The sequence below is a fragment of the Vairimorpha ceranae genome (assembly GCF_000988165.1).
Source record: "Vairimorpha ceranae strain PA08 1199 chromosome Unknown NODE_90, whole genome shotgun sequence".
Lineage (NCBI taxonomy): Eukaryota > Fungi > Microsporidia > Nosematidae > Vairimorpha > Vairimorpha ceranae.
The window spans coordinates 1-14,389 of record NW_020169384.1 but is presented as its reverse complement, the minus strand read 5'-3'; the positions used below and the strand labels follow the sequence as shown (position 1 = coordinate 14,389).

The window sequence follows — 14,389 nt, the reverse complement described above, 5'->3', positions numbered from 1 at the left end:
TCAAAATTAAATAATCAGTGACGCACACTAGCATACCACTAGGGCTTTGCTTGTAGGAAGATAGGGAACCCCGTAAAATTTATTAAAATCAATTGGTCATAAAGACTAAGACCTGCGCTCAGCAGAATTTGAAGTTTAATGCCTGGCTCAATACACCATTTAAGGACACAACTCAGTCCAGCGGAGTGCTACGGTATACTATGCAGCTTTAAGCCAGACTCTTACCAGGTCAAGACACATTTGTCTTAAACGGGGTGAGAATACTCTCTAACGACACCCATCTGCCCAAATTGATGCAGATTTTCCGAAGAGTCACGGCTTCTGCTATCGGCAATGGTTTACCAAGACTAAGAACAATAGCTGTGCCCCCTTGTTGTTCCAGCAGCCACGAAGAAAACAACAAGATTACAATGTTTAGCAAGTTTGTATAAACAATTTACCGCCCTTCGCATAGACACGCAATTGTTATGAAGTGTTGGGAAAAAGACTAAATATTTAAGATAGAAAAATACAATTTTTTGCTCTCGAATGTCGTTTTTATGGTATTTACTAGCATCGTATCACGTTTCATTGTTCGGTATTTATGTATTAATCTTAGTTACTTTACAAAAAATCGTAATTTTTTAGCTTGTTATTTTTGATAATAGTTAAATAATTTTTTTTCTTTTTATAAATCACAAAAGATCAGAAAAATCTCTCATCTAAATTTTTGTAGATGTTCGTATATTTACGTGTTTTTATGCTTTGCCATTTCTTATAATCTTCGTACTAAATGTTTGTGTATCTTCTTTGTTTTTTGCGTCAATTTAAAGTAGCACTGCGATGAATACATCTACATCATATAAATCATCACATAACGGTTAAGCTTAATGTCAATGGTCTCATTAAAGCTTTTAAAATAAAATTTTTAAGAAGAAAGAATGGATCATTTATAATATAGAAATCAAAAAAAGTTATATAAGTAATAGAATGAACGTTATAAAATAAAAACTTTTAGAATATTAATAAAAGCATAGCCAAGTTACTTATATAAAAATAAATCTTGCTATGGTAAAAAAAATTGTATATAAGGCAACAGTAAGTAGATATTGATGGAGGTAATTATTTCTTTTAAGTCTTCTCTTATTAATAATCACAATATTTCAGAAGTAGTCTATTGGTTACTATAAACTGTTCTAAAACTATAATTCAGAAAATAATATTTAAGAAGAAATTTAATCAATAAACATGTCATTTTTAATTGCCAACAGGTATAATTTTTGCAATTAATACCAATTTATTTTGTAAAATTGATACTTATTAGATAAAAATTTTATTTAAATAATATTATTTGCATCTCATTTTATTTATTTTTAAAAATGTCCAAATTAAATAAATTACACCTTTAAAATGTAAAAAAATTCAATACTAAACCATCGATTAAAATATTTTATTTATTAAAAGATACTTGATCATCTGTTGCATCATTATCATCTTCAGTTTTGTTTGTATAATAAAAACTTATGTAATATTTTAACATAAGAAAAAACATACAAAATATCATAATAACACCAAAAAGCATATCCAACTTGGTTGGTGACGCACAAAATCTATTAAAACATGATTTTATGCTTACTACATTCTCTTCTAATCCATCAATAATAGTTGATCGTTGTGTCTCAACATTGATGTAGCTATCTGTGGATGAACTATTTCTATTTGCCTCTAAACAAATTATAAATAAAATGTAAAAATAGAATTGTAACATTGAGGGGATAATTTCCCAAAAAATTATAATTTAGAAATTATTAATTAAATAAAATAATTATTCATTAATTAAATATCGCTTTTTTTAAAAAATAGCATTTAAGTCGTTTTATTTTAAAATATATATTTTTAATTTCTATAATATTTTTTTAAAGAAAAAAACAAATTTACATTTATCATAACAGCAAACTGTTAATGTAATAAGTTATATCTATGGAATTTTTGCGACATTTATAAATGTAAATGAATTACTGTAATTCATAAACCTCTTAGATAGAATTCCATTACATTTTAATAATATTCAGTATTATTGGTATATACATTAAATTTATATCAACAAAATATCAACTGTTAGATGTAGTTAAAGCGAAAAACTTAATTTATCCTATTACATTAGCTCTCCTTCAAGGTAGTACAAAAGATGCCACACAGATGCGAAAAATAAGTAAGTATTTTAACATGTATTCTTTTTCAAGTAAATCTAACATAAAAGTAATATAAAATTGAAGATATCCAGACACAATGTATGCTGATAATACTTGGGCGTGAATAATAGTACATATTTTTAATTTTAACTGTTACTTAATGTATACAACATTTTGTATCGTTAATGGTTAATTTGTAAATTAATTAAATTTGTTATTTTATTTTGTGCAACCATAGCAACATAGTTGCACCAGTTTTCACAAGCGCATAAAAACATTTTTGGATTCTTCCATCTACTTGTAGTGCACCTCATAATATTTTTATCACTTTCCAATTATTTTAGACTAGAGAATATTTAAAAAGTTACACAAAATTTTATAAAAAAAGGATATAATCAGTTAATTTACCTAACAACCACAAAAAATTTGAAAATCTTTTGTTTTTTCTACTACAAGCATATTTAAACATAAATTTATTAAATCTCTGCCCAGATGTCATCTTTGATTTTTATACTATACACACAATTCAGTTTTAGCAGGATGTACATACATTCTACGTTTCGAGTATAGATATCAGAAATCACTTGGATCTGGAAAATTCAAAAAATGATTTATTTAAGTATATTAATATACTAAACTTTGGTATAATATTCCATTATCACACAATTACCCGGAAATAATTCTTAATACAGGTCTTTTTCGCTTAAAAAAGTTTCATTAACGTTTTTCGTGTTGTATTATTACGAATTCAAGAAAACACCATCCTGTTTTTTTTGTATAATACCAAAAACTCAAAAGTATTCATCAATTCACTTTTTATTAGATCTTGTATCGTAAAACATAGATTCTTCTATTTAAAATAAATTTTTTTTTATTATTTAAACTAACCAAACATTTTTCTGTCTACACATATTAAAAATACTCGCACTACTTAAAACTTTTTTAGCACTAATATAGGGATTCTTTGAATAATGATTTTGTAGGCAAACTTCGGCCCTAAAATTTAATCATAGGCAAGATATTAAGATAGCGCAGAAATTCAAAATACAAAGTCATAATTTAAATATCCATTTTACCGAAGCATTGTTAGTGCAGTGGTTGTCTCTCGTTCCGATGCTCGAAGGTATGGGTTCGAATACCAGCAATGCGAATTCGCTAGCTAATATTGGCGTTGATAAAACAATTGTCATAAAATATTTGTTGGGTAAAGTAAAGTCGTATCGTAAGCTTTTCTGTAGGCGTCGACTAAGAGTTGAAAATGTCCTTAAAGATGTGGAGAAGGCACAACATCTGCGGGTCGGCACGACAATTGCCGTAGCTGTGTAGGCATTTGCAGATCGTATTCGAAGACTTTTAATAAGAAATTACATTTGAAGACATCCGCTTGAGAAGGTCGTAGTAAGCAAGTGAAGCTCTAGCATTTCGTGGGGATGGGATGGATGGTGGGGATCCATTACGGTCATTAGGACCCATATCGCCTTATCTGACCAAAAGATCCAGTGAACCTCCGGTCTGGTAGCGTACTACCGGTCTTCGGCTCTTTGAGGGTCCTTATGGGAATTAATACATCCATCTTCCTATCAAGCGGGAAGCCCTTGTGGCATGCTAGCGCTGTGTGCTGTGTTGAGATCGAGGAAATGGGTGTTTTCTTAAGAGAAGGGGATTTTAAGCGCATAATAAAAAAATATAGGAAAAGGTACGAAAGATTAGCTGAGAATTTAACAATTAAAAGACTATGGTGTTTATAATTAATCCGAAAAATTTGTGGATGCTTAAATAAATCTGATGAACTGAAGTTTCTCCAATAAGAATTTAATTAATAAATTAAAATTAAATGGATATATGTATATATATATATATAATATATACGATATACATATATCCATTTTTTTACAAATGATATTACTACGACACTGTCACCAATATCATTAACATTTTTTTTTATAAATCTTAAACAAACACACAACTGCAAACTTGCATATTTTTGAGTGGTTAAAAAGCAGCAAACTTTTTTGATACATATAACTGCTTTTTATTACAAATCATATAGTTTCCTATCAGAAAACTTAATTTTAAAAATTTAAGCTTTATTGTAAATATTGCTAGAAATTATCTTAACAGTTTTTGAAGTTTTGTAACTTTTTACAAATGTTCTTTAGTCTGAAATTCTACACTTTTTGACACATTTTTTTTAAAGAGGCGAAATATTTAAAATTGTAAACAAAATTATTATTTATATGTTATTAAAAAGTGTTACAATTTAATAAAAACTATATTTGTATTTTACTGTTTAGTTGCTAGTTTTTACTTTTAGTATTCAAATCAAGAGTAATACTAGTTAAATATTTTTAAAAACTAATACGCAAAAAATAGTAAAAGATTATTCAATATGTTTACAACTGTTTAAGTGAAATTTTATTATTTCTTTTTGTATAATAATCCTGTTATATTTATATTGTTATTTTTATATTTAAATTTTAGAAAATAAAATTATCCATGTTTGATAGTATTTACAAAATAAATTTATATAAATCTAAAATTAATCCATCAAATTACTTAGAAATTTTTACTGAGAGCTTGGAAAGCGTAATTTCTTTAGATCTTATTAATTTAACAATAGAATTTTTAGTAAATGAAGCAAATTTGGTGTCTATTGATAAATTTTTACTTATATGCTTAAATAAGCTAACAACTAATATTAGATTTCAGCACATATTTGTAAAGTCAAAATACCAAGATATTTTAAAGCATCCCATCTCATACAACATTTTTAACAAATTTCAGCAAATAATTGAAATTACTGAAAAACAGATTGCAATAAGGTCTGATAATTTCTATAATTATATATTATATAAGAAATACAGCAATGATCACAAAAATGATTTATTTTTTGATAAAGAAAATTTAAGTATGCTGGATATGAACATATATAAAAATTATTTAGAATATGTTTATGAATATAATTCTACTGACAATAAGTTTGTTTCTCATGCAAACAAATTAAATGCTTGCATAAATAAAAAAAATATAAAAGAAAATTATTCTTGCATAAATAATGATTCTCTTAAAACTCTACTTATAGCCATTAATACCAATACAGATGAGGACAAATACAGCAATTTGGAATATTATGATTTTAATAACAATATTGAATATGAAGAAACCTTAATCAGTTTTGTTAAATCTTTACTTAACAAAGATATTTATTCTTTAAAGAAAGTATATAATATTTATGAAATTATTCAACCAACAAAAAAATTGTTATTTGCTTATTTTGCTTTTCTTTATTTAACATATTCAAAATACACAAATAAGTATATTAAAGACACTATACTTAATATAGTATCTTTTAAAGATTTTTCAAGCATTTCACAAATGATTTTAGAATTTTACATAGGTCACGTTACGCCACACAATGATTTGGATTCTTATTTTGCACCCTTGTCAGAATTCATTGATTTCAATTACTGCTCTCATATTCACTTGATATATCCTTTACTATACTACAAATATAACATAGTTATAGATAAATATAATCATTACATTAAAGCACATTCAATAATCAGTGGAACGGAAAAATGTAACGATATAAAGTTAAACGTTAAGGAAATTTCAATGTGTTTACTATATGGCTATTTTGATTTTAAAAAATCTAAAATGCTAATAAAAAACAATATAACAAGTATCTTAAATATTATTAGGCAAGAATATATCAATAACAATGTTAATTCCTGTATTTTTGAAATACTAAAATACCTTTCTAATAATTTAGAAGTAAAAATTAGTGATAATGTGTGGGATTATTTTAGGGCCTTGGGATGTAAAACATGCAAAGATGAATGTAATAATTTTAGAATTAATAATTTATTTGATAAAATAGAAAAAACTAATAAAAATGCTTACAATGTGTTTGTTTCTATATTAAACAATGCTCAGAATAAATTTGAACTTATTAAAAACTTTGTAAAGAAATTTGAGTCCGATATAGATTTCCAATCCAAAATTAGAGATTTGTATGGTAAATTACCTCAGTCAATTTTAGATATTGTTGGACATATTAAATTTGAAAAAAGTTTAGAAATGTTATATAAATTACAAATAAGTTCAAATCCTTTAGATTACTTTAAGGATAATTTTATTGAAGAGCTAAAGACTGAACCCGAGGATATGTATAATGAAGCTTTAGATGTGCTATTTCATAACGCTATAAGTAATATTTCTACTAAAAATATTGATACATTTGAAATACGACAGATTAAAAATTATAAAAAGTTTCTTATAGCTTTTAATAATATTTTATTGTGTCAATGGGCGGATGATAAAAACGTTACTGAGAATACAATCTACAGCTTATTTAGCTATACTGAAATTTTTACGACCAAAATTCTTGAGTTTACTGCAGTAAACATGTTATGCCGTGTAAAAAATGAATTAGTTATTAAATTATTACACGAAATCTTAGAAGATAAAATTAATTGTAGAATTATTAAGTTTATTACTGAATGTAATTTTAAATGTGATTTAAATATAAATTTTGAATTACTTATTGAATCTTGTAAACTTATTGATGACTTTTATTATATTATTTATCTTGTAGAACAACAGCTATTTTCTAATAATGAAGAATATTTATACAACACGCTTCAACAGGCTTTTTATAAAATTAAGGATTATGAAAGAGTGCAAGGTATTAACTGTATGTTTGTTAGACCTAGTAAGGCTAATTTATATTACGAATTTCGAATTGAAAAAGAAAATGAAAAAATTGATTTTGATTTGTATGAGCAGTTTAAAATAATAGAAGATGATTTTAGTGAGTGGAAGAATATTAATATGGAAGATAATCTTGGCCGACATTTTGTCGTTGATTGTGAGTTAGTTGAGAATGATATACATAATCTTGATATTGTTACACGACGAAGACGAATTTCTGCTGATACAAGCTTGCTTAAATTGCATGAACTTATGTATTTCTCATTGCTTAAACAATTAAAAACTAAAAATAGTGATTTAAATTCTGGTTGTAGTGAAAATGATGCTACAGAAAGTTCTAAGTTAGAACTTTTAAATTCTTTTTATTTTACAGTAAAAAGAGATATTATTTCATGTTTACTTACTGATAAAAAGTATGACAAGGCTGTCGAACAAGTTATACCATTAATTGAAAATAAAGAATGGTCTTTTTATCATGATTTAGGGGAAGTATACATAAAAGCAGGGAATAAATCTAAAGCTAAAGAGTGTTTTAAGAGAGTTTTAAATATCTTTAACAAAGAAGATGCTATGTATCTTAAATCTTTGGTTAAATATTTAGAACTTGTAAATTCAAAAGACTTTTTTGCAAAGAATATAGAATATGTAAAAAATATATCAAGAGTTTGGTTTTTATATGGGAAATTAACAGATCAAATTGAATTTTATATTAACTCTTTACTTATTGATGGAGAATACAAGTATGAATGTGTTCCACGAGTTTTTCATGCTCTTGGAGATATTAGTGATAAAAGAAAATTGAATAAGGCATTTAAATTGGTATTACAATTTTTAGAACAAAAGCACTTAAAATTACTTTTACTTCCATTTTACAATCAGATTATTTGTAAAATCAATAATTCACTTTTAAATGGATTTATTAACAAAATTATAGTGTCATTAATGCTTGATTATAAGGAAGTATATTGGTCTTCAATATATTTTATTAATGATATTAATACTGATGGTCTTGATATAGATAATAAGCTTTACTTATCAAAAATAAAAAAAATGAGAGATATTTTGTATGAGATTTCAACTACACAAAAGATTACTGATGTTAAAAAAGACTTTCCTGGAATATGTTTATGTATTGGCATGCATGTACCTAATAAATATCCTGTAATTATACAAGATATAGAGGGCACAGTATTGATTTACAGATCATTACAAGCGCCAAAGAGAATCTGTTTTTTAGGAGACGATGGTAAGAAATATTATTTTCTTTGTAAGTACAAAGATGATTTAAGAAAAGATAGTAGATTTGTTGAGGTTTGTAAGTTAATAAACAAATTATTCAGTACGGGTAGCTGTACTAACACCAGCTACTATATAAGAACATATGAAGTAATTCCATGTTTTCACAATTTTGGTTTAATTGAATATATAGAAGGTCTTATTTCTATAAAAAATATAGCAGTACAATACTATGATAATTTAAGTGTAGTAGCTAAGAAATATTCTGTTAAAAAGAAAATAGGATTAAAAGATTTTAAAAATGTTCTCAGTTTATTTAGTCCGATTTTAGATAAATATATTAGAAGTCAGACCACAGATCCATACCATTGGTATCAGGTAAGAAATAATTATGTATTGACATGTGGAATAATGAACATTGTAGGATGGTTTATGGGATTAGGAGATCGACATACAGAAAATATCTTACTTGACTCTAAATCTTTTGATGTTGTTCATGTAGATTTAAATTGTATTTTTGATAAAGGCAAATCTTGTAGTATTCCTGAGCTAGTTCCTTTTAGATTGACACAAAATATTATTAATGGATTTGGTGCATTAGGGTTACATGGGACATATAATAATACTTGTATTTCTACTTTAGATTTATTACAAACAAATAGAAGTATTATTATTAGTAATCTGCTATCATTTGTTTATGATCCTTTACATGAATGGAATAAAAAAGAGGCAACAGGTAAAAAGATTATTGACAGTTTGAGTGATAAAATTCAGGACGGAGATACTATTAGTAAAATAGAAGATTTGAATGATGAAGCTATGAATCAAAATAATTTGTCTAATATGTATATTGGATGGTTAAGTTTTATTTAATATTTATTTTTTTATCTCAAATACAGATTTTTTGAATATTTTTTATGCATAAATATTTTTATCAGCAATTTAACTTGCAAATGAATTTAGAAAATTGTTCTTTGTGATTTTTAAAAAATAAGAATAGCTTCTAAAGTTACTATGTCTTTCAAAGTAGTTAATTACAATTTAATCAGCCATTTATACACACGCTTAATCTTTAAATAATTGAAAAGATACACAACTTTAAGGCAAACAATATTTATTTTTACTTGTAAAAAATAAACTTTTTTAATTGGTAAAATAAATTAAAGAAACAATTTTAAATTTATTTAAATCAGAAAAACTACTATGTTTAAAGGATGTAGCATTATATTTTGCAAAAATAATTAGTTAGGTTTTAAATAAATCTATTTATATTTTTCTATAAATAAATAATTTATTATTATTATAGACATGTACATGATACATATCTTTAACAATATTTTTATTTTGTACAATATTTGTATCATGTCTTAAGACTAATTTAAGTGCTTATTTGTGTACATTAAATTTTTGTGGCACTGACAGTGGAATATAATTGCATATAAAGGGTATTACCGTATACTTAATACATTAAATACTTAAAAAACCATATAGATAATTATAAATTAAATAATATTGCTTATAGTTCTTCTTTAAAAACATATCTATGTACTAAATATATTGTCTCCTAAACATTAAAATATTTTCCTGTTTATTTTACCCTTAAACATAATGGAGTCTTCTATAGCTTTAAAAGGTAAAGACTTTGTCATTATAGGAACTGATGCTAGTATCAAAAACTCTTATCTAGTCCTTAAAAGAGATGAAAATAAATTTATAAATGTTAATGACAGAGTTATATTTACTTATTTAGGTGATCAAGGAGATGCCTTCAGAACAGCATCTTTTGTAAAAGAAAAGTTAATATATGAAGAAATCCAGAACAATGTAGAAATTACCCCAAAAGTTACTGCTAATATCATTCAGAAAAGTATTTATAGGAGTCTAAGGTCCCGCCCAATTGAAAATTATTTTCTTATAGGTGGATTGACAGATAATGGGCCCGAACTTTACAGTGTTGATGTTTATGGATCTATGTACGAGAATAATTTTATGGCTGTAGGGATAGCCACATATTTCTGTTATGGCGTACTTGATAAAGAATACACTGAAGACATTAATAAGGATAAGGCAATTGAGGTTTTGTATAAATGTTTTGATGTTTTAAAAGAAAGATGTTCTGTTGATATTTCTAATATAGATATACGTATTATAAGTAAAGAAGGTGTAGAAGTCATTAATAAAGTTTTATAAAAATTATAATTTTGTGATTCTTTGTCGTGATTTATTAATAGTGTTTTTAATTTTTTTGATAAATTATTAAAAAAACAAGTTTTATTGATGTTGTTTTAAATATTTAGTTTTTTAATTGTATCTTTCTATTGATGGTTAAATAGTATCATACGATCTACTTATTCTCTATTTTAAACTAAACTTTATCAGTTATGTATAGACCTCATAATTTTGTAGTATTAAAATAAATAATTATTCTACTATAAAATGGTTTTAAAACAAACTATATTATTTATAACCTTTTTATTTTACATTAAAAACTAACATTTCCTTCATAATATTATTATTTACAATTACTATATGCTTAAATATAGTTTGTATGGTTTTATTACGTATAAAGCTTTAATAAATCTTCAAATTAATATTTTTTATCTAATTATTCAAAATATAAATAGTTTTATTTCTTAAAAAAGTTGTTTAAAAAAAATTAATAATTAGAATATTCATATAGCAAAAAGTTATGTTTTCTTAAAAAGTTATATAAAATTAATACTTATGTGCATTGATGTTACTTTAACGTGTTTAATTATTTCCATCTATGTCTTTAATACATATAGAGGTTTTATTCACTCTAAAATATTCTTTAAGACGTTTTTTAATTTTTTCGTCTTTAACAACTACATAACTATTCTGTCTTTTTTTAATAAATCCTTCGCTTTGTAATTTCGTGAAAATGTTATTCATTTTATCGTAGCTTATTCCCATTCGTGAGCTTAAATATCTTTTACTTTTAAACTTCTCTAAATAAAGAATAGCTAGCAATCGTCTTGTAAGTGATCTTTCTGTTATTTTTTGATTTACATTTCCAATGCAAAATTCGCATTTAAAGCTTCCTAGTGGTATTCTTTTGTCTTTATTAGAAAAAAATCCACAACAAACAGTGTGTAACCATAAACAGCAAAAATCACAATAAATTAAGTCATAATTATCTATTTTTACTAAACACGTGCATCTTATTGTAGACTTCGCACTATCATCTCCTTTAACTGTCAATCGGTTTACAGCATTGTCGATCATTTCAGTTTTTGAGGACAATTCACACTGCTTGTTGATTTCAGCAGGAAAAGTATTCTGGGATGTAAAATCAAATGCACTAAAAGTACTTTGCGATACAACTTCGTCATCTTTTTTAGTATTTTTTTCAGTATTCTTTGTGATTTTATTTTCAACTAATTGTTGATGCGGTCTTTCTGCCGAATTTTTTTCAGTAGAAAATGACGGGCTTTTTTTTGGGCTTAACAAACCTACATTGCATATATTTTCGATACGCTCAGTATCATTATCTTTCATGTCATTATTACATGTAGTTTTTTTAATATCTTCTAAACATATATTTTCCTTCATGTCGTTATTACATAAATTTTCTTTATCTCCATAAATTATAGAGCTAGTTGTTTTAAGATTATTCTTAGTACTTTGATTATTTTTTTCTACAAATACTTTATTATTTGCCCTCCTAGCAACGTTATTCATGCTAATCTCATAATTAGTAGTCGTTAAAGATATATCTTCTTTTATATATTCTATATTTTCTGGTATTAAACATCCCTCCATATTATTAAACTTGAAAAGTGAAATTTTATTATTGTGCTTATAAAATACATCTGATCCATCTTTAAATCCATACGGCTGGTATGACAAAGGTGTATTGTCAGTAAATGTAAGCTTTATGTTCATGGATTTATGCAATGGAAGTGGACTAAGTTTTTGTAAAACTAGACAGAAATTTTTAAGGTTTGCATTACTGCTGCAATAATTAATTTTGAATGTGTATGATTCAACAATATGATTACTGACAATTATGAAGATAGTAAAATTGTAAAGAAATTGTTTATCAATTGCATCATAGACGCCTTTTTCTAAAATATCTAATAACTCTTTAGTTTTATGATTCTTTATTATTGTAGGAAAGCCTTTAGTAAAGCAATCTTCACTAAAAAAGTTTCTAATGTAAGTTATACAAGAAAAGGCATTGTAAACTAAAACTTTGATCTGTGATTGATAATCCATAATTTATGCAATAAAAAAACTTAAATGCTTTTTTGCATAAATATAATACATAAATAAAATAAGGTTGTTATAAATTTATAACCCCATGATGTATGAATTTTTGGTAAAATGTTAATATAAAAATTCACTTTCTTTTAAAAGCATAAATTATAAGAAGTCATTCAATATTTGCGTTTAAAAAGCTTGGTTTTAATTTTTTATATTTAAAATTTATGTCAATTTATTGTCTTTCTTGCACACTGTTAAATAATAAGCATTTAAGTGGTTGCTTTGTCTTTTTTAAAAGAATAAAATAAACTTGTTGTCATCTAAGAAAGCTTCTACGGCATCAAGACTCAAAATAGAATAATCAGTGTGCCTTTTCAAAATTTGTGATAGTATCAAAAATAAAATAAGTTTATTAGTGCATTAAAGAAAAGCCCGATAGAGCATGTAAAAACTATAAAACATCCAATAATTAGCGATATACACCAGCATACCACTGGGCCTTGCTTGTAGGACGATAGGGAACCTTATAGGATTTATTAAAATCCATATGTTATAAAGACTGAGATCTTCACTCAGCAGGATTTAAAGGGTAATGTCCGGTTCAATACATCATTTAAAAAAATAACTCGGTCCTGTGGGATGCTACGGCATAATATGCAGCTTTAAGCCAGACCCTTCCCAGGTCAAGACACATTTGTCTTAAACGGAGTGAGAATACTCTCTAACGACACCCGTCTGCTAAATTTGATGCAGATTCTCTAAAGAGTCACGGCTTCTGCCACCGGCAATGGTATACCAAGACTAAGGACAATAGCTGTGCCCCCTTGTTGTTCCAGCAGCCACGAAGAAAATAACAAGGTTACAATGTTTAGCAAGTTTTTATAAATAAACTAGCTAACGCCATCCCGTTTGAAACGGGATTATAAATACGATATATTCTTATTTTTAATTGTGAAACATGTCTTTAGGCTTGTGCGCATTGTTTAAACTACAAACTGTCTTACACTGTAAAGTAAAATTTAAGTAGTACCATTTTGCAATTACAAAAAAATTGAGAAACTCTAAGAAAATACACAAAACCCCGTAATATCCTTTTAGTAACAATTATATACAAATCTTTAGGTTATATTTAGTGCTTTATAATGAAAAATTAAAACAGAATTTAAAAATTTAAAAAAAGAAGGGTTAAAAAATAAATAAATATTCAAATTCAAACTTTTTAAATATATTGATGATGATGATGCCGCCTTTGCGTAGACACGCTATTGTTATGAAGAGCTGGGGAAGGAAGCAATTTTAAGGGATCTTATTAAAGATAACTCCTTCCTTCCAACTTTGCATACTAAAAAAAATAAAATAACTTTTAGATTTTACGAAACCAATATGGCATCATTAATAATAGTAGCATGTGATTATAAAAGAGAATTAAAAAGTTATTTGACAAATAACTAATTTGTTAAAATGACCTCGCCAGGATTTGAACCCAGAACCTTCGGGACTGGAATCCGACGCGCTACCATTGCGCCACGAGGTCTAAAAACAAGACAAAAAATGTACTTTGTGATTTGCCTTCCCGCCAAAAAATATATAAAATTACATATTTGCAAGCCATGATACTCGATAGAAAAAATTGGTCCTCAAGAAAATATTTAAAAAAAATTAAATCTACAGAAATAATAATAAAACGTAAGTCTATGGACAACGTTACAAAATCAAAAATAATTTCAGAATGTGAAAATGTAGCAAGAATATTCTCACCCAAGAAGATTGGAACACCAAAGCGTGTAATTCAATTAATGTCACCTAATGGATATGTTGAGATTACTCCAAAGCAGAAAAAGGCTAAATATTATAGCTCAAGAAGAATTGATTTTTTGTCTAAATAAATAATGGTATATGTAATTTTTTTAAATTTACACAAATAAAAAATTAAGCATCTATATATAAAAAAAATATAAAAATAAAATATATTTATTGGTACATTGTAGAAAAGCCCAACAGAGCAAGTAAAAACTCCAACACATCCAATAATTTGAGACACA

General features: G+C 26.1%; 7 protein-coding genes across 7 annotated transcripts; 4 read left to right on the top strand and 3 right to left on the bottom strand.

Annotated features, from left to right (window-relative positions):
* Window positions 1-293: 293 nt before the first annotated feature.
* On the top strand, window positions 294-431 carry AAJ76_9000014096 (hypothetical protein; the record flags this gene model as incomplete). Its single annotated transcript, XM_024476574.1, has 1 exon — window positions 294-431. The coding sequence occupies one exon, from the start codon at window positions 294-296 to the stop codon at window positions 429-431; it is 138 nt and encodes a 45-aa protein (XP_024330024.1).
* Window positions 432-1,429: 998 nt separating this feature from the next.
* AAJ76_9000012643 (hypothetical protein) lies at window positions 1,430-1,747 on the bottom strand (the record flags this gene model as incomplete). The annotated part of the gene is made up of 1 exon (XM_024476573.1): window positions 1,430-1,747. The coding sequence occupies one exon, from the start codon at window positions 1,745-1,747 to the stop codon at window positions 1,430-1,432; it is 318 nt and encodes a 105-aa protein (XP_024330023.1).
* A 1,886-nt stretch (window positions 1,748-3,633) lies between these two features.
* Window positions 3,634-3,846, bottom strand: AAJ76_9000010544 (hypothetical protein; the record flags this gene model as incomplete). The annotated part of the gene is made up of 1 exon (XM_024476572.1): window positions 3,634-3,846. One exon carries the CDS (start codon window positions 3,844-3,846, stop codon window positions 3,634-3,636), a length of 213 nt encoding a protein of 70 aa, XP_024330022.1.
* An 821-nt stretch (window positions 3,847-4,667) lies between these two features.
* On the top strand, window positions 4,668-8,993 carry AAJ76_900009722 (atypical pikk atr protein kinase; the record flags this gene model as incomplete). The annotated part of the gene is made up of 1 exon (XM_024476578.1): window positions 4,668-8,993. One exon carries the CDS (start codon window positions 4,668-4,670, stop codon window positions 8,991-8,993), a length of 4,326 nt encoding a protein of 1,441 aa, XP_024330021.1.
* Window positions 8,994-9,728: 735 nt separating this feature from the next.
* On the top strand, window positions 9,729-10,310 carry AAJ76_900004661 (proteasome subunit beta type-2; the record flags this gene model as incomplete). The annotated part of the gene is made up of 1 exon (XM_024476577.1): window positions 9,729-10,310. The coding sequence occupies one exon, from the start codon at window positions 9,729-9,731 to the stop codon at window positions 10,308-10,310; it is 582 nt and encodes a 193-aa protein (XP_024330020.1).
* Window positions 10,311-10,871: 561 nt separating this feature from the next.
* Window positions 10,872-12,026, bottom strand: AAJ76_900002364 (meiosis-specific protein hop1; the record flags this gene model as incomplete). Its single annotated transcript, XM_024476575.1, has 1 exon — window positions 10,872-12,026. One exon carries the CDS (start codon window positions 12,024-12,026, stop codon window positions 10,872-10,874), a length of 1,155 nt encoding a protein of 384 aa, XP_024330019.1.
* A 1,931-nt stretch (window positions 12,027-13,957) lies between these two features.
* Window positions 13,958-14,233, top strand: AAJ76_90000432 (hypothetical protein; the record flags this gene model as incomplete). Its single annotated transcript, XM_024476576.1, has 1 exon — window positions 13,958-14,233. One exon carries the CDS (start codon window positions 13,958-13,960, stop codon window positions 14,231-14,233), a length of 276 nt encoding a protein of 91 aa, XP_024330018.1.
* Window positions 14,234-14,389: the final 156 nt, after the last annotated feature.